General features: G+C 36.1%; 1 protein-coding gene across 3 annotated transcripts in view; it reads right to left on the bottom strand.

The window, feature by feature from the left end:
• The window catches only part of nrg2a (neuregulin 2a), a 133,349-nt gene that overhangs the window by 15,938 nt on the left and 98,239 nt on the right, over nucleotides 1–19,172 (bottom strand). For 2 of the 3 annotated variants that reach the window (XM_051676901.1, XM_051676900.1), the window contains exons 5-7: nucleotides 12,743–12,801; nucleotides 7,133–7,156; nucleotides 3,453–3,555 (exon numbers count right to left, since the gene is read on the bottom strand). In XM_051676901.1, the coding sequence (XP_051532861.1) occupies nucleotides 3,453–3,555; nucleotides 7,133–7,156; nucleotides 12,743–12,801 (186 nt within the window). Of the gene's footprint in view, nucleotides 1–3,452; nucleotides 3,556–7,132; nucleotides 7,157–12,742; nucleotides 12,802–13,172; nucleotides 13,250–19,172 lie in introns of all 3 variants that reach the window. The other variant, XM_051676902.1, reaches the window with a different exon arrangement.

Here is a 19,172-nt window from a genome sequence, read left to right on the forward strand (position 1 = left end):
TATTTAGATGTTGATTTGATTGAACAGTGCTGGCAGTAATCAGGCCTGGGTGTGTCTAGTCCAGCGGAACCCCATAATTAATGCAATTTCATAGATTTGGGGATTTAGAAACTAAGGGGGCAGATACTTTTTCACACAGGCCCAGTTGGTATTGGATAACTTTTGAGCTTCAATAAATAACATTATCATTTAAAAACTGTATTTTGTGTTTATTCAGATTGCCTTCGTTTTATGTTAGATTTTGTTTTAATTTTTTAAACAATTTAGTATGAGATATACACAAAATCAGAAGATATATATATATATATATATATATATATATATATATATATATATATATATATATATATATATACACTGGCAGCCAAAAGTTTGGAATAATGTACAGATTTTGCTATTTTGGAAGGAAATTGGTACTTTAATTCACCAAAGTGGCATTCAGCTGATCACAAAGTATAGTCAGGACAATACTGATGTAAAAAATAGCACCATCACTATTTGAAAAAAGTAATTTTTGATCAAATCTAGACAGGCCTCATTTCCAGCAGCCATCACTCCAACACCTTATCATGCTAAATTGCTAATTTGGTACTAGAAAATCACTTGCCATTATATCAATCACAGTTGAAAGCTATTTGGTTCGTTAAATGAAGCTTAACATTGTCTTCGTGTTTGTGTTTGAGTTGCCACAGAATGCATTAGACTGGCATGTCTTAAGGTCAATATTAGGTATAAAATAGAAACAGCTTGCTCTAGAAACTCTTCAGTCAATCATTGTTTTGAGGAATGAAGGCTATACAATGCTTGAAATTGCCAAAAACTTAAGATTTCATACAAAGGTGTACACTGCAGTCTTCAAAGACAAAAGACAACTGGCTCTAACAAGGACTGAAATAGATGTGGAAGGCCAGATGTACAACTCAACAAGAGGATGAGTACATCAGAATCTCTAGTTTGAAAAATAGATGCCTCGTGTCCTCAGCTGAAAGCTTCATTGAATTTTACCCACTCAACACCAGTTTCATGAACAACAATAAATAGAAGACTCAGGGGTGCAGGCCTTATGGGAAGAATTGCAAAGAATAAGCCACTTTTGAAGCAGAAAACAAAAGAAAAGGTTAGAGTGGGCAAAGAAACACAGACATTGGACAACAGGAAAAGAGTGTTACGGATCTTAAACCCATTGAGCTTTTGTGGAATCAGCTAGACTGTAAGGTGCGTGAGAAGTGCTCGACAATACAGCCACATCTATGGCAAGTGCTACAGGAAGCGTGGGGTGAAATGTCACCTGAGTATCTGGACAAACTGACAGCTAGAATTCCAAGGATCTGCAAAGCTGTCATTTTTTGATGAGAACTCTTTGAAGTAGTTTAAGAAGTTCTGATTTCCCCCCCCCCTCCAAATTTGAATAGTACTTTTTCACATTATTAATGTCCTGACGATACATTGTGATCAGTTGAATGCCACTTTGGTGAATAAAAGTACCAATTTCTTTCCATAAGAGCAAAAACTGTAAATGATTCCAAACTTTTGGCCGCCAGTGTATGTAAACTCAGCAAAAAAAGAAACGTTCCTTTTTCAGGACACTGTATTTTAAAGATAATTTTGTAAAAATCCAAATAACTTTACAGATCTTTATTGTAAAGGGTTTAAACAATGTTTTCCATGCTTGTTCAGTGAACCATAAACAATTAATGAACATGCACCTGTGGAATAGTTGTTAAGACACTAACAGATTACAGATGGTAGGCAATTAAGGTCACAGTTATAAAAACTTAGGATACTAAAGAGACCTTTCTACTGACTCTGAAAACACCAAGAGAAAGATGCCCAGGGTCCCAGCTCATAGGCGTGAACGTGCCTTATGCATGTTGCATGGAGGCATGAGGACTGCAGATGTGGCCAGGGCAGTAAATTGCAATGTCCGTACTGTGAGACGCCTAAGTCAGCGCTACAGGGAGACAGGAAGGACAGCTGGTCGTCCTCGCAGTGGCAGACCACGTGTAACAACACCTGCACAGGATCAGTACATCCGAATATCACACCTGCGGGACAGGTACAGGATGGCAACAACAACTGCCCGAGTTACAACAGGAACGCACAATCCCTCCATCAGTGCTCAGACTGTCTGCAATAGGCTGAGAGAGGCTGGACTGAGGGCTTGTAGGCCTTTTGTAAGGCAGGTCCTTACCAGACATCACCGGCAACAACGTCGCCAATGGGCACAAACCCACCTTCGCTGGACAGGACTGGCAAAAAGTACTCTTCACTGACGAGTCGTGGTTATGTCTCACCAGGGGTGATGGTCAGACTTGCATTTACCGTCGAAGGAATGAGCGTTACACCAAGGCCTGTACTCTGGAGCAGGATCGATTTGGAGGTGGAGGGTCCGTCATGGTCTGGGGCGGTGTGTCACATCATCGGACTGAGCTTGTTGTCATTGCAGGCAATCTCAATGCTGTGCGTTACAGGGAAGACATCTTCCTCCCTCATATAGTACCCTTCCTGCAGGCTCATCCTGACATGACCCTCCAGCATGACAATGCCACCAGCCATACTGCTTGTTCTGTGCGTGATTTCCTGCAAGACAGGAATGTCAGTGTTCTGCCATTGCCAGCGAAGAGCCCGGATCTCAATCCCATTGAGCACGTCTGGGACCTGTTGGATCGGAGGGTAAGGGCTAGGGCCATTCCCCCCAGAAATGTCTGGAAACTTGCAAGTGCCTTGGTGGAAGAGTGGGGTAACATCTCACAGCAAGAACTGGCAAATCTGGTGCAGTCCATGAGGAGGAGATGCACTGCAGTATTTAATGCAGCTGGTGGCCACACCAGATACTGACTGTTACTTTTGATTTTGACCCCCCTTTTGATCAGGGACACATTATTCCATTTCTGTTAGTCACATGTCTTTGAAACTTGTTCAGTTTATGTCTTAGTTGTTGAATCTTTTTATGTTCATACAAATATTTACACATGTTTAGTTTGCTGAAAATAAAAGCAGTTGAATGTTTCTTTTTTTGCTGAGTTTCTATATATATATATATATATATATATATATATATATATATATATATATATATATACACACACATATTTTAAATATTTGTCAAAACCACTATTCATTTCATTAGGTGTTAATTTACTTGAAAATATATATTTACAATATTTAAAATAGATATTTTAAATATTTTGGAATGTGCATTTTAAAAATATTTGTCAAATCTAATATTCAATTCATTTTGTGGTAATTTAAGTGAAAAATATATTTAAAATATTTAAACAATATATTTAAAATATTTTGGAATACACACATTTTATATATTTTCTAAAGTACTATTCATTAGGTGATAATTTTTTCAAGTGGAAAACTTAAGTAAAATGATTACATGTAATAATGCACAAATTTAGAATAAGATCTAAAACATATGTGGCTGCCGTTGTTCTTATACTTACTTGGTTTTGCAGTAGGCTACCACACAGACTATGCCCACCACCAAAAGAGCCACACAGATGCCGGTGATTGTCAGGACTCTCTTCTGATAAAGCTCCTCTGCCTCTGTACAGTGCCACACAAATGCAACACAAAAGAAGATAACTATCAGTCTCTTCTCCAATTAAAACTGTTTTTAACACTCTCGTAAACAGTTCCCACTGCTGCAGCGAATCCTCCACCATGCCTTCTCGCAATAAATTTGAGATGAACCATGTACAGTTTAGAGGAACATATTCATTCTATCAGGCATGTAGCATGACTCAGAATCAGTAACAGAGCTGAGCAGAGCTGCACTCTCATTACTGTAGCTGTATGGAGATGAGGATTAATCGCAGGATAGGCACTAGGCTTAGGCCTTTCACAGGGCTCTAATGGACCAGCTCAGCAGTGGAAAGTGCTTGCGTGAGGCATAATGCATATCATTATCTGGGCATGTGGGAATCGGCCTATGTTTGAATGATCTCCTGATGAAAATGCATCTGTGATTCCATGGATGCTTTTCTCCACTGGAGTGCATTGTAATTCAGCTCAATTTACAAGCCCAGCCTGCATTCCAGAGAGTCAAAGTTACAATCTGCCATTGAAATGTAGATGAATGTACAGGACAGGTTCCTTTAAGAGGCGATCACATACAGACACAAATGCAATCATCAGGGGGCTTTGTTGAGCCTAATTAAAGGAATAGTTTAATTCTGTCATTAGGCAGAATGTTAGCCTCAGTCACCATTCACTTTCATTGTATGGAGGAAAAAAAATTGTTTAGTGAAAGTGAATGGTGACTAAGGCTAACATTCTCTCATTTTTGGTTGAACGATTCCTTAAATTATAGTTTATTAATGTATCCATAACCATTCAAAGCATGGATGTTTAGCAAGCTTTATCACATGCTGAATTTTGGGTACAATTTGAGAGGAAATATTTTTCAAATAATCAAACCATAAACTATATCCAGCCTTTGTCTTTCCCTTGGAAATGGGCCTTGGGTTGGTCTCATAGACCTTCCAAAAGGAAGAGAATGTTTCTGGACTTCAGACGTCTGGGGACTGGTTAGTGGGAAATATTTCATTATCAATAATTAAATAATCCAGCTGTCGTTTGCTCAGTAGTACAGAGCGAGGAGGAAAAATGGTCAGAGAACATTATTTCTAAAAGGGGCTTATGGTCTCTGTGGTGGCAAGTGTGGATCTGAGTAACTTTGGCTCTTAAGAAACCACACAGCTTGACTTCACTGAGGACCTAGTTTACATGTACCATAAAATGGATCATTTTTAAGGAAAAACAAGGGCTGTTTTTATAAGCAGAGAACAGACGATTGGGAGAGGTCATATAAACAACCTAATTATGGGACTAATGCAGTTTGGCATGCTAGGGCACCAGGATACTTTTTTATTCTTTTTTCTTCTTTTTTTCTTTCAATCCTAACAAAATCAAGAATAGAAAACAAAAGAGACACTGCATCCAATTTGGAACCATTATAATATACAGCTGCAGAAATCTCATTGGTGCAGGAGAAGAATGGCAAACTAGCATGCAAGGACAGAGAGGCAAAATTGAAAATAATAATAATAATAATAATAATAATAATAATAAGTTGAAGTAAATGGAGAAATGTAAGATGGTAAAGGAGAGTAAGGGGAGAAGAGGAAAGGTAGGGAAAAGGGGATGAAATCTAACACTTTTTAAAGGGAAAGTTCACCCAAAAATGGAAATTCTGTGATTATTTACTCTCATGCCATTTCAAACCCTTAACTTTCTTTCTTCTGTGGAACACTAAAGGAGATTGTAGGCATAATGTTAGCCTCAGTCACCAGTCACTTTCATTTCACAGTCAGTTCCTAACATTATGCCTAACATCTACTTTTGTGTTCCATGGAAGAATGTAAGCAATATAGGTTTGGAACAACTAGAGGTGAGTAAATAATGACATGACAATTTTTCATTTTGTGTGAACTTTACCTTTAAAAAAGTCAAGGGAAGTCTTGTCTGCAGCACTCATCCATATTGCATTGAAATAATCTTGACATGTCTGTCAAATCACCTTTGTTCAACTCTATAAAATACCATCTGGGGAAGTTACAGCACACTTAAAAAAAAAAGAAGTCCTAGTTGACATGGCCATATTTTATGTGGCATTTTAAAATACCGATGTCCAATCTCTGATGTCAAACATCAAAATGGGTAGCCCAAAGAGTTTGATGTAAAACCAGAGAGTGCATGCGTGACGGAAAATGATGAACACTTAAAAAAGCTTGAGCCAAGGCTTGCCAGGTGTAACATAATTAAATTCAATGTTAACACCACTCTAGTGCACATAAACAAATTCACTTGAAGCTCCGCGCTTGTTATGTTTACTGCTCCGTAAATAACAGGTTGGTGTGTAAAACAGACACAAATCACCCCTGCATAATGCTAACTTTTACATTTTGAGGCAAGCTGCATACGCACAGATGAAGAAACCTGTGTATCTTCATATTGACCGCAAAAACGGACTTATTTCCTGGATCTTTACGTTTTTCAACCGATTTAACAAAACATGTGGTTGTCAAGAGTTCTACGAAAATCTTGTCAAACTAACTTTATAAATTGCTCAGTACACAGATCAGTATTCTGACAATAAAACATGGCAAAGTTTTCTGAGGTGGCACCAAAATGTATGGCTTTTAAAGCTGAAGTGTGTAATTTCTATATCACCAAATAGAATTTAAAAAATAATGATGACTTTCATGCAGGTTATCGAACACTCCCCTGTCTTTCATTGGTCGGGCAAACATATAGTCCTGTCCCAAACTCTGTGGCATTTTCAAAACATGCTCTCTTTGTTTGAGCATCCTGATCAGCCCAAAACAGCAACATTGGCTCAAATAAGTAATTAAGTAATTACAATTTTCAGAGAAATCAACCTACAAGTGGTTTGTTTCATTACAGTTGATTTTGCATATTAAAGTCGAAATGTCTCGAACACAACTGCAAATTTGCCATTATTCTTCCTCATTCAAAATGTAAATTCAAGCCAGCTGACCCGTAACCAAGAAATTTGGGGTTAAGAAACGATAGTTTTGAAGGAAAACAGACAAAAATACACCTTGCCGTCTTCACCAACATGCGATTGATACTTCGTTCAACTCTATGCAAGGTTGTAGTATTTATAAGACAAGGGCAGGGTTTAAGCTGACTAAATGATTGGAGAAGTCCTGCATACGTCACCAGAGAGAAGTCTGTCATTTCACCGGAAGATCGAGTTATGACATATTGATTAAAGATTACGAGGTCAAGAATAAAATACAAATAAATAAAACATATGCATGGATGAATCATTCACAATAAGATCAAAAACATGCATTTAGAAAATAGACAGGGTGAATTTTCATTTTAACATGGGATGAGAGAAAGAAAAATGTACACACTTCAGCTTTTAATAGCTAAAAAACAATGAGTCATAAGAAACTTCTTAAAGACAGGACAAGGGCTGCAGATAAAAAAAGGGCTACAATACAGAGCAATGGCTGATTGGTAGATTTATTTGTTAATCAATTTTTTCATTTGCTTTAGAGTCCATCAGAGAGGGGCAAAGGAGGTGTGTCAAATGGAATGAGAGCTACACAGTTCAGTCTGGAAATCAGAAGAAAGGATTGGTCCATACCCATAAATTCAATCCCAAGAGACTCTGCCAGTTCAAAGAGTTGATAATTGAAGAGCAAAAACAAAAAACAGAGAGAAAAAGAAGAACAAAGTTTAAGAGAGAGAGATATCCCACCCTACACAGGAACACATATGGGCATTATGAAAGTGGGATGAGAATTTTGTACACATCAGGTACATATGTACTAAGTGGGGATACATATGTGCATACTGGAGAACAGCAAGTGATTAGGCCATGCAGGTTAGAGCAAGCATATGAGACTGAAATATGGGTTTCTAAAACATGATTTGGAATTATAATTATGAGTAATAAACAAGAATTATAATTACAGTTATCAAACTAGCATCTAGTATCAAACTAGCAGTTTATTTTAGTATTTATTGCATAGATTAGGACTTAATGTTTTAAGACGAGCATTTAGGTTAGTAGATTTATTTATTTTTGATGAATTAATGCCATTGTGAGTTAATTCACAGTTAGATGCTGAAATTTATATTGTTTAAGGGGTTATGTCAATTCTTTAATCAAATTAATTATTTTCACGATGCAAACAAGACAGTTTCACTATAGAAAACAAACAAGTAGTATGCAGGAATGCAAGTGCATTCAAGTATTCATTAAATGTTCAACTATACAATTAGATTTTCTCTGATGTGTCTTACCTGTGGGGCACAGAGACAGTTGATATTATTCATAAAACAATTTGAATTGTATATTTGGGTTTTGTCATTTGTTAATCACAAGATGCTAAGTACACTCTGGGATGTGTATATTAGTAAAACATGCGATCATATGCAACAGTTTATTCAGACAGATGTATTAGACAATGCAATTAAATGAATGTTTTGGGTTCAAAACAAGTTAATCTGAATTCTCAGCATTTGTGACATTTCAGATGGTCCCTCGTTTGTTAAAATCAAAACAAAACAAAAAATGCCGCCTACAGTTAGATACTTACAATGGTAGTGAATAATAAAATACACACTTTTTCAAAAGTATAATCATGAGATGTTAACATTATACATATTAACAGGATTGTAGTGTGATAAAAGCACTTACCTCATCTGTGTAAAGTTATATCTAATATTAAAAACTTAATGTAATGCTGGTTGACCCTGTAATCTGGTAGATGGCGTAATGCCAGTAAATCCCTGATTTTATCACTCTAAAATCATATTAACATGTATAATGTTTATTTGTGTCTATACATTTGTCTTGTGGCTATACTTATGAAAATTTGTTTTTTAATTGTTATGGATTGGCCCCATTAAATTCTATTGTAAATTATTTACTGTGAACACGATTTTTGCCCCTTTTGTTATATTTTTTTAATGTTTTATTATTAAACAAGGGACGAGTCGAAATTATTTTTGTTGTAAAAAACTTGTAATTAACCCGGAACATTCCTATAAGATTAAGGTATTATTGGATTCATATTTGCATGTATGTAAGTTTGTATGTAGTGTACATCCACATCTAGCACGAGACTTGATATGAATCGGACAGAGAGTGTGGGGATAGTGGCTTTCATTTTTTAGCTATGTCAGAGCTCTGCATGCTATAACTGGAGGTATCTAATAATGGCATCAAAATATTTTCTTGCAAAAGGGACCTTGGGATCAGGATAATACAATTATTTCCATTAATGGATGAGCGAGGAGCACTTTTCCATGGACAGCTCACGTGCCTAATATTAGCTGCAACAAATCCCCACCGTTGTCATGACAACAAACTTCCATAGGCTTGGGTCTGATTGAGTTGGTATAGATGTTCTAAAATAGGGACTCCCAAATATGATAATCCCCTTGCCAGGGATGCCCTTCCCTGCATTATACAGCAAGCTATATATTTACATATACAGTAAATAAAGCTATTTATTCTGTGCGGAAAAAAAATATTTAACGTGATATTTTGGAATTTTGTTTTCAGTGCCAAGACATAGAGAACAGTAATGTCTGATGTAATTGACATTAAACCTGATAAGAAGTATCTAGATATTTAAATTTGACTACAGCAGATGGGAAGATTTTCAGCGATTAACAATACAAATTTGGAATATGTGCTTGTGAATCATATGGACCACTTTTAAGATATTTTAAGGTGCTCTTTTTTTTTTTTTTTTTTTAGCTGGTGTGGAAAAAAGCAGCCAGGACATTCTTTAAAATGTCATCTCTGTGTTTCATGGAAAGAAAAACCATAAAGGCGAGTAAATGATGTCAGAATTAAACATTTTGGGCAAACTATTCCCTTAACCCCGTGTTAACAGCTTTTTGTCTCTCAAATTTACGTTGGATTCCAGTTCAAAAGGAAGTGCTTCGGCTAACTCTAGACAATCCCCAAACATATGTGTCTCTGTGAACTGCCAGGAACTGGAGGCCAGTTACCCTTCCTACAATTGATGTCAATGTTCTTTTGTGAAGGCTTTAGCTCTCTGCTATGGCTCTAATTGGGAGAGCGATTAAAGTTCTCTCTTCAGCAGTGAGTGGAACAGGAAGTGACAGAAGATCCAGAGAAGACAGCTCTGAGGACATGCCTGTACTATTGATGTCTGCCTACATGCTTTCTCTGAAGGACTATCTGCACACATACTGCACACTGGGATTTACAGATTGGCTTTCCATGTCGAAGTGACAATTTGTCAGATGTGTTAAAGGTTTTAAAATTCAGATTGTGCACTGAAATGAGGGACACCTTCCTTTTCTATTTCTCAGTCCCTGGTGACAAAGCTATGTTTTAGTGATGGGCCATACCTCTTATTCTCTTTTCAATGCAATACCAAATGCAAGTCCAATGTCCCCAGTATAGATCCAACACTGATACTTAAATAGATTTGTTTTTGTGGTTTCTAAGGATAAAATGGCTAATTATAGCAATTTATCGTTATATTTAACCCTATAACGCTGTGTGTATCAAATATGATACACAACGTTTGACAGCTCCTGTTTCACTCTCTGTTCAAGCTGACGAGCCAAACAACCCATGGTATGTAAGTTTCAGATGTTTATGGCACCATATAGTGGTTATTTGTGAAAAAAAGTGGTTTCAATGTTTATATCGATCTATTTAATATGACGGCGGACTTGCGTGAAAAGTGACTCTTATGTTGGGAGAAATGACAGCTTATTTTAATAATGTAAAAGTGACAGTAATAATTATATTGTTACTGATATTTTAAAATGAATATTTGCTGAATTGAACTGTGATACATTTCAATCCATATTTATAGACCAAGGAGAGAAAGTTGTCATGGCCAAACTCTTAAACATTTGGTATCTCTGAAAAGCCCAGGGAATCCTCTGATAATACCCCAAGATTTATCACTGTAGCATGCATGGGCTAAGAAAAATTTAAATAAAAAAATGTCCTACACAAAAATGAATTTTTACAATTTATTTTTATAGTTTGTCTGATGGTATTAAAAACTGTTTAATGTAAAAAAAATAAAATAAAAAAATAAATGGAATTTTCGGACAATTCATTTATATTTCAGGCTTTATAGGGTTAAAATCCTTCATCAATAACAATAAATAAAATTCAAATTAGGAGACCTATTATAGCTTTTGTATTATTAACTAATACAACTATTTTCTACCACTATATTTGTTCATTTCAAAGATTATGATACAGATTTATTGCCACAGTAAACAAATAAGAAAATCACTAGTTTATAATTTATTTTTATAAAAATATTATTATTGATAATAATATATCAATATTATTATGTAAGGATCGGAAGTATTAATATTTCAAGACTGATATGCCCATCCCTACTATTTTTTCTCATGCTGCTTGAACAGTATTTATATGCACCCACGGTGCCACATTTTAAGATTATAAATTTCTTCAGTTCTAAAAGCCCTCTAAAAGTAACTGCACTGTTTCAGTATCCAATGTTTTTTGAAAGACACATATTTCTAGACCTCTCAAATTAAGCAGCAGTGAGAGGAAACTGTGCTGACAGTGGGAAAACTAACAATCCATGCATCTTTGGCTTGCAAAGACATGATGATCTATCATGATATGGGTAATACATATCACATTCCAGGATGCTAAATCATGACGAGACATAACAGGACACAGGATGTGTCATCTTATACTTTTTCTTGTTTCTTTTTTAATAACATTTCATATTTTTTTTTTCTTTTAAACGGAGCAAATCTATTCTCTTTTACATTCAACTGTGTAAGCTTCCCATCCTAGAACAGTTGTGTTAACATCAATCTTTTGAATTGTACCTACTGTCTTTTTTTATTTTTTCTTAAACAATAAATACGTTAACATTAAGGTCATGTTAAAATGTAAACAGCGGCAGCATAGCAACATTATTGAGAGCACAAAGGCTTGATTATAGGCACTAAGCGGACATATGCAAGAGCCAGTAGCTCACAGGCACGAGCTGTCAGGTGTAGTGATCCCTTTGCCTTCCTCTAATCTAGGTGTTATTCTGCAGTTGATGGACATGTGCAGTGGAGATGCCGATGTGTAGCCTTATTTGGTTAAAATGTGTCACCTCGGGGAAGTGGAGCTGTTTAATTTCACAACATAATTAAGGGGAGGATTTTTGAACTGTGAGGTGAAGGGGGGTGGGGGTTTCAAATGACAGAAAGATATATTGTGTGCAAACTACTGTGATTGGTAAAATAAACAGGGAGAGATAAACAGTGCTTTTAAAATATATATATATATGTTTTTGCAAATATGTTTCTCTAAACTACTAATCGCATCACATTACTAAATTATTGATATAATACAGAAATGCTTAGTGATTAACATCATAGGTTATTGCTATCATTTCAAACAAAAATTATTTCTATATAAAATTATATAGATTAAATGTTCTTCTGATGAGTTTCACCTAACTGAAGCCAAATTAAGAATGATGTGAAGGCAGTTTTGCTGTAAAAACATACATTTTTGCAGTACAATTACAGATTAGATAAAAAAAAAAAAAATTATGTGAATGCAATTTTGATATACATCCAATTTAATTTGTAATTTAGTTTAGTTTAAATATTATCTTATTAATATTATCTTCCCCATATGTAGTATATGCATAGCAATCTTGACAAATCATTTATAAAAATAAAATATTAGCTACCATTTCTTGATTGTTATTGTGCAATTTTTATATCTAATTTTAGCTGACCAAACACATCTTGTGCTATCTAGTTTGTGGTCTAGTTGGACACTCCATAGCATGAGTTTAATGGTTAGTAAATTCACACTAACTATTATTTTTAGTTTAATATGTTATGTATATTATTTATATGTTAAGCAGTGATGCAGTTTTTCATTGTTTTTAATTGCAAACATCAATTAAAATTATTAAGTTTTGTGTTTAATTCACCAAAGTACATGCAATCATACTCGAAAACATGCATCACTGAACATGTTACAGGATAAAACTATTTTCAATGTACAATTAACCAATGATGCAAGGAAGGTGAATGGCACACTGCACCAAATAAAACAGATTAGGTATTAAAAACTGATGAGTTTGTTAGAACAGCGAGTAGATGATTAACCATGACAGAGTTACATTCTACATCTCCAGTTTCAGCATGCAAAATGGACAGACAGACAGTCAGACAGAAGAAGAAATGGACATACGGTAGAAACTGGCCATAACGTAGGTTTGACAGCGATCACCAGTAAAGTCATTTGGACACCTGATGAAAAGAAATAAAACCATAGAAAGAGAGAGAGAAGGAAAGAGGAGAAGAAAGAAGGGGTGTCAAGCAGAGAGGAGAAATGCCAAAGAAAGAGAGAGAGAGAGAGAGAGAGAGAGAGAGAGAGAGAGAGAGAGAGAGAGAGAGAGAGAGAGACAGGGGAAAAAAGCAGAGAACATGGAATTAGAACAACAGCACAATAATGTACAGCAGAAGCAGAGGAACCCCACTGGAGCACCACTGTGTCCGTTTCAGGACAGACTGAAGCCAGCAAGCCTTGGGAGGCAGACGAGGGCAAGGGAGAGACAACAGTGGTAACCCAGTGACAAACCAGTCCTCTGTTTGCAGCTGTACATCTCAAGTCAACATACTTTTATTAGGTTTGGGCACGTATAACCGCAGGGGCTCTGTCTGCAAGCACCGCGGGCCGAAGTATCCATCCGGACATCTGAGGGTGGAAGGAGAATTGGAAAAGATGATACACACTGAACACACAAACATATAAAGATATAATACACAGAAAATATTATGCACAACAACTTGGGAAACACATCCGCACACGCCTGTATACTGCAGCCACTCCAACTATCAAATAGTGAACCAATTATACAGCCATAATTAGTTTAATATGCAGGATAAGTTGCAGGGTGGAATGATACAACCATATTTTCCACAGACTTTTGCTGCCTCCTGGGAAGTTCGTTCTAAAATGCTCCAAAGTAATTACGATGTCATGTGGGTTTAAATAATTTTGGTGGGAAAATAATGAGCATGTTGGGCAATTTCATTTTTCTTTCTCATATTTTGTGCTTATGCAACAAAAAACAAAAAAAAATGAACAGCAAAGAATGCACACTTGGTGTGGAATTGTATGCTTTATATATATTATTCTCATGCTTCCACAGAAAATTATGGGAAATTTTGTTTTATAGTACATGCCTGTCACCTCAAAAAGCAGCTACATAAATTAGCAGTTTTTATTAATCTTGGTTAATGTTGATTTATAAAAACAGTAGGTCTATACTGTTGTGTTATGTTAGTTCATGTAAGTTCATAAAGCATTAAAGCATTAAAATGTTAAAAAATAATATGTAGAAATTAACATTAACAAAGACTACTAAGTTCTGTAAAATATTGTTGTTATATTGGTAACTGTTAATGTTAAACTTAATTGTTAAATTGTTAAAGTTCATTTTTAAATTCACAGTTGGCATTAATTAATGTAACTGTATACAACCTTTTTGTAAAGAGTTACCATATTTTATGACAAGCTTTATCACTATACATACACAAAATGCATATAAACTAAATCGTATAGTAAAATTACCATTCTGACAAAGCTCAATCAACAGCATTTGTGTGCATGATGTTGATAACCCAATTAAATACACATTTTCTTAAACTAAAAAAAAAAAATAAAAAAAAAAAAGAAAGAAAGAAAAGAAAAGAAAAAATCAGGGTTACAATAAGGCACTTACAAACTGAAGTGAATGGGGCCAATTTTTGGAAGGATTTAAAGGCAGAAATTTTAAGCTTTTAATTTGATAAAAACACTTACATGAATTCTGTTAAAACTTGTGTATTATCTGAGCTATTTAAATCATCATCTTTACGGTCGTTTAAGGGTTTACGATGTTACGTTGTCATGGAAAAGAAGTTGTAAAATTGGATATAACTTTACACAGAAAAGAGATTTTATCCAGTAAATTCATGTTAACACACATAATGTTTACAAATTATGGCTACACTTTTGAAACAGTGAGTATTTTTAAATTTATGAAATGGCCTCATTCACTTCTATTGTGAAAGTGCCACACTGTAATCCCAGAAGGAGTGAAATTAGCTTAATTTGTATTGAACCCAGAATATTCCTTTTACTGACATGCCCCCAACTTGGAAAGTCAGAGCTTTAAGAAAATCCAGAGTTTCCCACTGATAATTACAATATTGTGGTAGCGTTCATGAGTGCTGACCTCATAAATACAATCATTCCGACATGACTTGAAGACAGCACAAATCCACCAAAGCTATGTCTGAGCCAGTTAGCAGTAATCTCAAATATGGTTGCCTGATTATGACATGGCTCTCATTCATGGGTTTGATTGGCCAATTATGCTTATTCATGTTATTCCAGTAAACAAATTATCACTCATCAGTATGTAAGGAGCATTGTGGGGATGATGTTTTCACATTGCTAATTCCATTTTACTCGGTATATACTGTAGTCAGGCCACATTCAATTTACAGGACAAACAGAGAATGTAAGTGTGTGTTATTTTCTGTCACCAGACTATCTGCTGTATGCTGCCTTTCTGCTCTTCCCCAATATGGGAGGGAATCTTTGCTTGACTATCCTACTGAAAAAACAAAACAAAACAAAAAAAAATTGGTATGGTCTCCCAGTCTGGCCTAACTGGCTAGGCTGGTCTGTTTTGCTGGTCTTAAAGGTGTTATGTTTACTTATCAGCTGGTTAAGCTAGGAGGCCAGCTAAATGCTAGCTTGTCATTATAATAGTTTAGAATTTTTAATTAAATTTTTATTTCTATATATTTTCATATATATTTATCTCTATTTTATTTTTATCCATTCATATTGTTTTTGTTTACATTTTGTTTACATTTGTTTTCATTAGTTTTCAATGTATGACTGTTTTAGTTGAGTTTAGACTATATCTGTTACGCTTCTGCCCCTGCTCCTGCTGCTGCAGTGCAAGTACGGAGACTTGCTACTGCTAGAACATACACAGACATACTGAGTTAAACATGTGGACATGCTGCTACTGGGGCACAATCCCCCAACAAAGCAGGGAATCTGCACAAACGTATAACACAAATCCAAAAACAAGCAGATCTACCACCAAGACTTTGTACTGCTGCTGCTCTGAAGTTTCATGTGCACAGTGTATGCTAGCTAGGTGTTCTTGGGCCTGCTGGGCCGAATGGCATAACGCTAAAGAACTAAATCTCGGTGTTTCTGGGCCGCTTGGCTGAAAGGCTTAAATATGGGGGATAAACATAATGTTTATCTGGACCAGGAAAACCCAGAGCTTATTTAACTAGTGACTTAAAATAGCTATGTGTGGATTTATTTAAACGAATGACCTAAGATAGCGATGTGTGCCAGAGTCTGATTGCCTACGGCTTACCTTGATAAAGACAAAATGCTTCTATTTGTCATGGTCAAAAGCAGACATGACCATGCAAGCTGATAGAAGAAAAAGCCCCATCAACCACCTAAACAAATGGCATGTTCAGAGAAAATCACAGCTCACTGCAATGAAACTGGCTGACTTGCAAACTGAGAAAATGTAAACGTTAGGCAAAGAGAGAGTACGCAAGTTGATTGGCTACCCGATTATTCGTCAAAAGGACCTATCAGCTTACACCATGTGAGCCGACTGGCTTGACATGTCACGTGTGAGCGAGCTTATTGACTTAAAGATAACATGTTCATGTTCAAAGAATATTTTCTAAGAAGTTTCATGCCTGAACTTAGTAATTTAATTTAAAATGTTATTTAGTTGTTCACACTAATTTGTTTTTGTTTGCTAATTCATTACGTTTGTAAAAAAGATTAACCATGGCCCTGCATCATTTCCATGTACGGTCTGAAATGCAATTGTCCTCGTGTTCCGCTGACGGACAGCAATTCCTGTCGCCTTTGAAGTAATTTGGAGGTTGTACAAAGTAACATTTATCATATAAGTGGATAACAGGCACAGCAATGCCACAACAACATGGGCCACCCTCTAGCTGATTTTGAGTTGAATGGATCACATGACTGCATCACATGAAAACAAATATGTCATCGTTTTTTAATACCTCCATTTTCCCTGTCCATACTACAATGCGAAGACTGTGTTTTCAAATTTATCCACTTGTCAGAGCATTTTCGAAATCTCAGTTATCGCTAGACAAAAACGACATCTCAGTGTGGATGGAAGTCCAAAATGTAGCGAAATTAATGTGGACGTTGCCTAACAATAATAGCACTGGCATGGCTATGCTGTAAGACTGGCTAGACCAGCTGAAAACCAGCTTGGCCAGGCTGGGAGACAAGATAAACCTTCTTAAACAACCTACGGCAATCAAACCACCTTAGCCTGGTTTAAGCCATTTTTTTTTAGCAGGCATTGCATATTTACGAGGCCCCTGTAAATGTTAAAAATGTCAGCTTTGAAGTAGGATGTGAGGCATTATGCATGACACAATACATGCAGCTCACACACATTTACATTTACAATTACATTTATTCATTTGGCAGACACTTTTATCCAAAGCGACTTACAAGAGAGGAAAACATAAGCGAATCATCTTAGGAGACAGTGGTATGAAAAGTGCAGTATTACAAAGTATCACTAGCATCATAATAGTATTCAAAACAGAATAAATTGCAACAGAATCTTTTTATTTTTTGTTTTTTTATTTATTTTTTTATTAATTTAATGACTGGTTAAGTGCTCATGGAAAAGATGTGTTTTTAGTCGTTTTTTGAAGACAGAGAGTGAGTCAGCTTCACGGATGGAGTTGGAAGTTCGTTCCACCAACGTGGTACGATGAAGCTGAAAGTCCTGGAGAGTGTTTTGGTGCCTCTTTGTGTACGAGACACACGAAGTCTTTGGTGAGTTTATAGAATGTAAAATGGGCCGTAACCTCTGCCCTGCACTGCAACAGAGCCATGCCACTGCCTGGCACGTGGCAAAACACTGAAATGTTAACATCTATCAGAGGCAACTGAGACCCTGGGAATAACAGAGAGAGATGGTGGGAGAGCACTTTGAACTAAACCATAGCCATCTGCACTGTGTGTGTACACACATACGGTTCTGGTCTTTGGGGGAATAAGGGAGGGAAGATAATGTTACCCCTCCCTCATAGAAGTGCAGACATGTTTTAAGTAACAGGTATGCCACTGAGAGGGGTCGGAGGTCATGGAAACAATGTTATCCTTCTGGAGAGTGCCAGAGGGGCGGCCCAACGTGTGTGCACACGTGTGTCTCTCAGTCAAGTGTGCACCTCTGGGATTATAACTTCTCGACTTTCCATTCCTTTCATTCATTCCTCTCTCCAGCCCATTCCCATCAAATGAAGAACAGATACTCACTGTTATGTAATATTTTCAAGTTGTTAAATGCTGTGATGTACACTACCAGTAAAAAGTTTGGACACCCTTGACTGAAATATTTCACATAATCTTAAAAAGCTTTTGATTTGAAGGATTATGCTTAAATGCTTGAAACTAGTTTTGTAGACACAAATACATTTTGGCAACATATGAATTTCTTGTCATAACTAAACTTTATATATATATATATAAAAAAAAAATATACAAACATTAATAATAATAACTTTATTTATAGTTTATTATAATAAATAGTAATACAAATAAATAAATATATTAGTTGGATTGGATAGTGAATGAAAAGCAGCCAACAAGTACAACAACATGGAAAACTGTTTAAAAATCATCCCAGTTGGATACCTCATGAAGTTGGTTGAGAGAATGCCTAGAGTGTGCAGAGCTGTCATCTTTGCAAAGGGTGGCTACTTTGAAAAAGCTCAAATTCAAGATAGTTTCAGTGTTTAACATTTTTGGTCACTTCAAAATGTCCATATTCCATTTGTGTTATTACATAGACTATTATAAAAAAAAAGAAAAGAAAAATAGTACTAATAAAGAATGCAAAACCTTGGGCTCTATTTTTGGTGCTCTACCGCACTAGGTGCAGCCGTGCGCTGCGTCTTATCCAATTTTTGTGAGAGCACTAAATCTAAGCGCAATTTTCGTGCAGGCGCAAAACGCAAGTGGCCATGGGTGGGAGTTCTTGTGCTATCTGTGGCCATATGCGTGCAACCTGTGGGTATGTTGTATGTTAATGAAGTGGCACAAAGCGCAATTTGCTATTTTCCCAATTAATTGGTCATTCTGCTAAGATGTCTGAGGACCACATCTATTCTCTGTGCAAAGTCTAAACTGAGTTCCTGGATTTACAGTTTTAAGACAAGCCATGATTTTTTTTGTCAGTAGATCAATATGATTAATAATAATAAAACATTTATTTTGTATAGCATAGCACCTTTCCAAAGCTCAAGGAACGCTGTACAGAAATTAAACAGAGAAAAATAAAACAAACTTACATTGCAAAACAATGACTAACGGGAGAGCAGCAAAGCATGTTTCAAGCATCCCTTAACACTGTCAAGACTGCAGGTGAGACACAGGCAAGCAGGACAAGAGCAAACAGTCCCAAAGAGGTCAATAGAGAACACATACAACAACGCAGTCCGGAGCACCACAGCCGACAATAGTCACAGAGCAGGGGATTCCTCGAGGCTGAAGAAAACACAAACATCCTCAGTAGTATTTAAAT

This window comes from Myxocyprinus asiaticus, chromosome 38 (genome assembly GCF_019703515.2).
Source record: "Myxocyprinus asiaticus isolate MX2 ecotype Aquarium Trade chromosome 38, UBuf_Myxa_2, whole genome shotgun sequence".
NCBI classification, from domain to species: Eukaryota; Metazoa; Chordata; class Actinopteri; order Cypriniformes; family Catostomidae; genus Myxocyprinus; species Myxocyprinus asiaticus.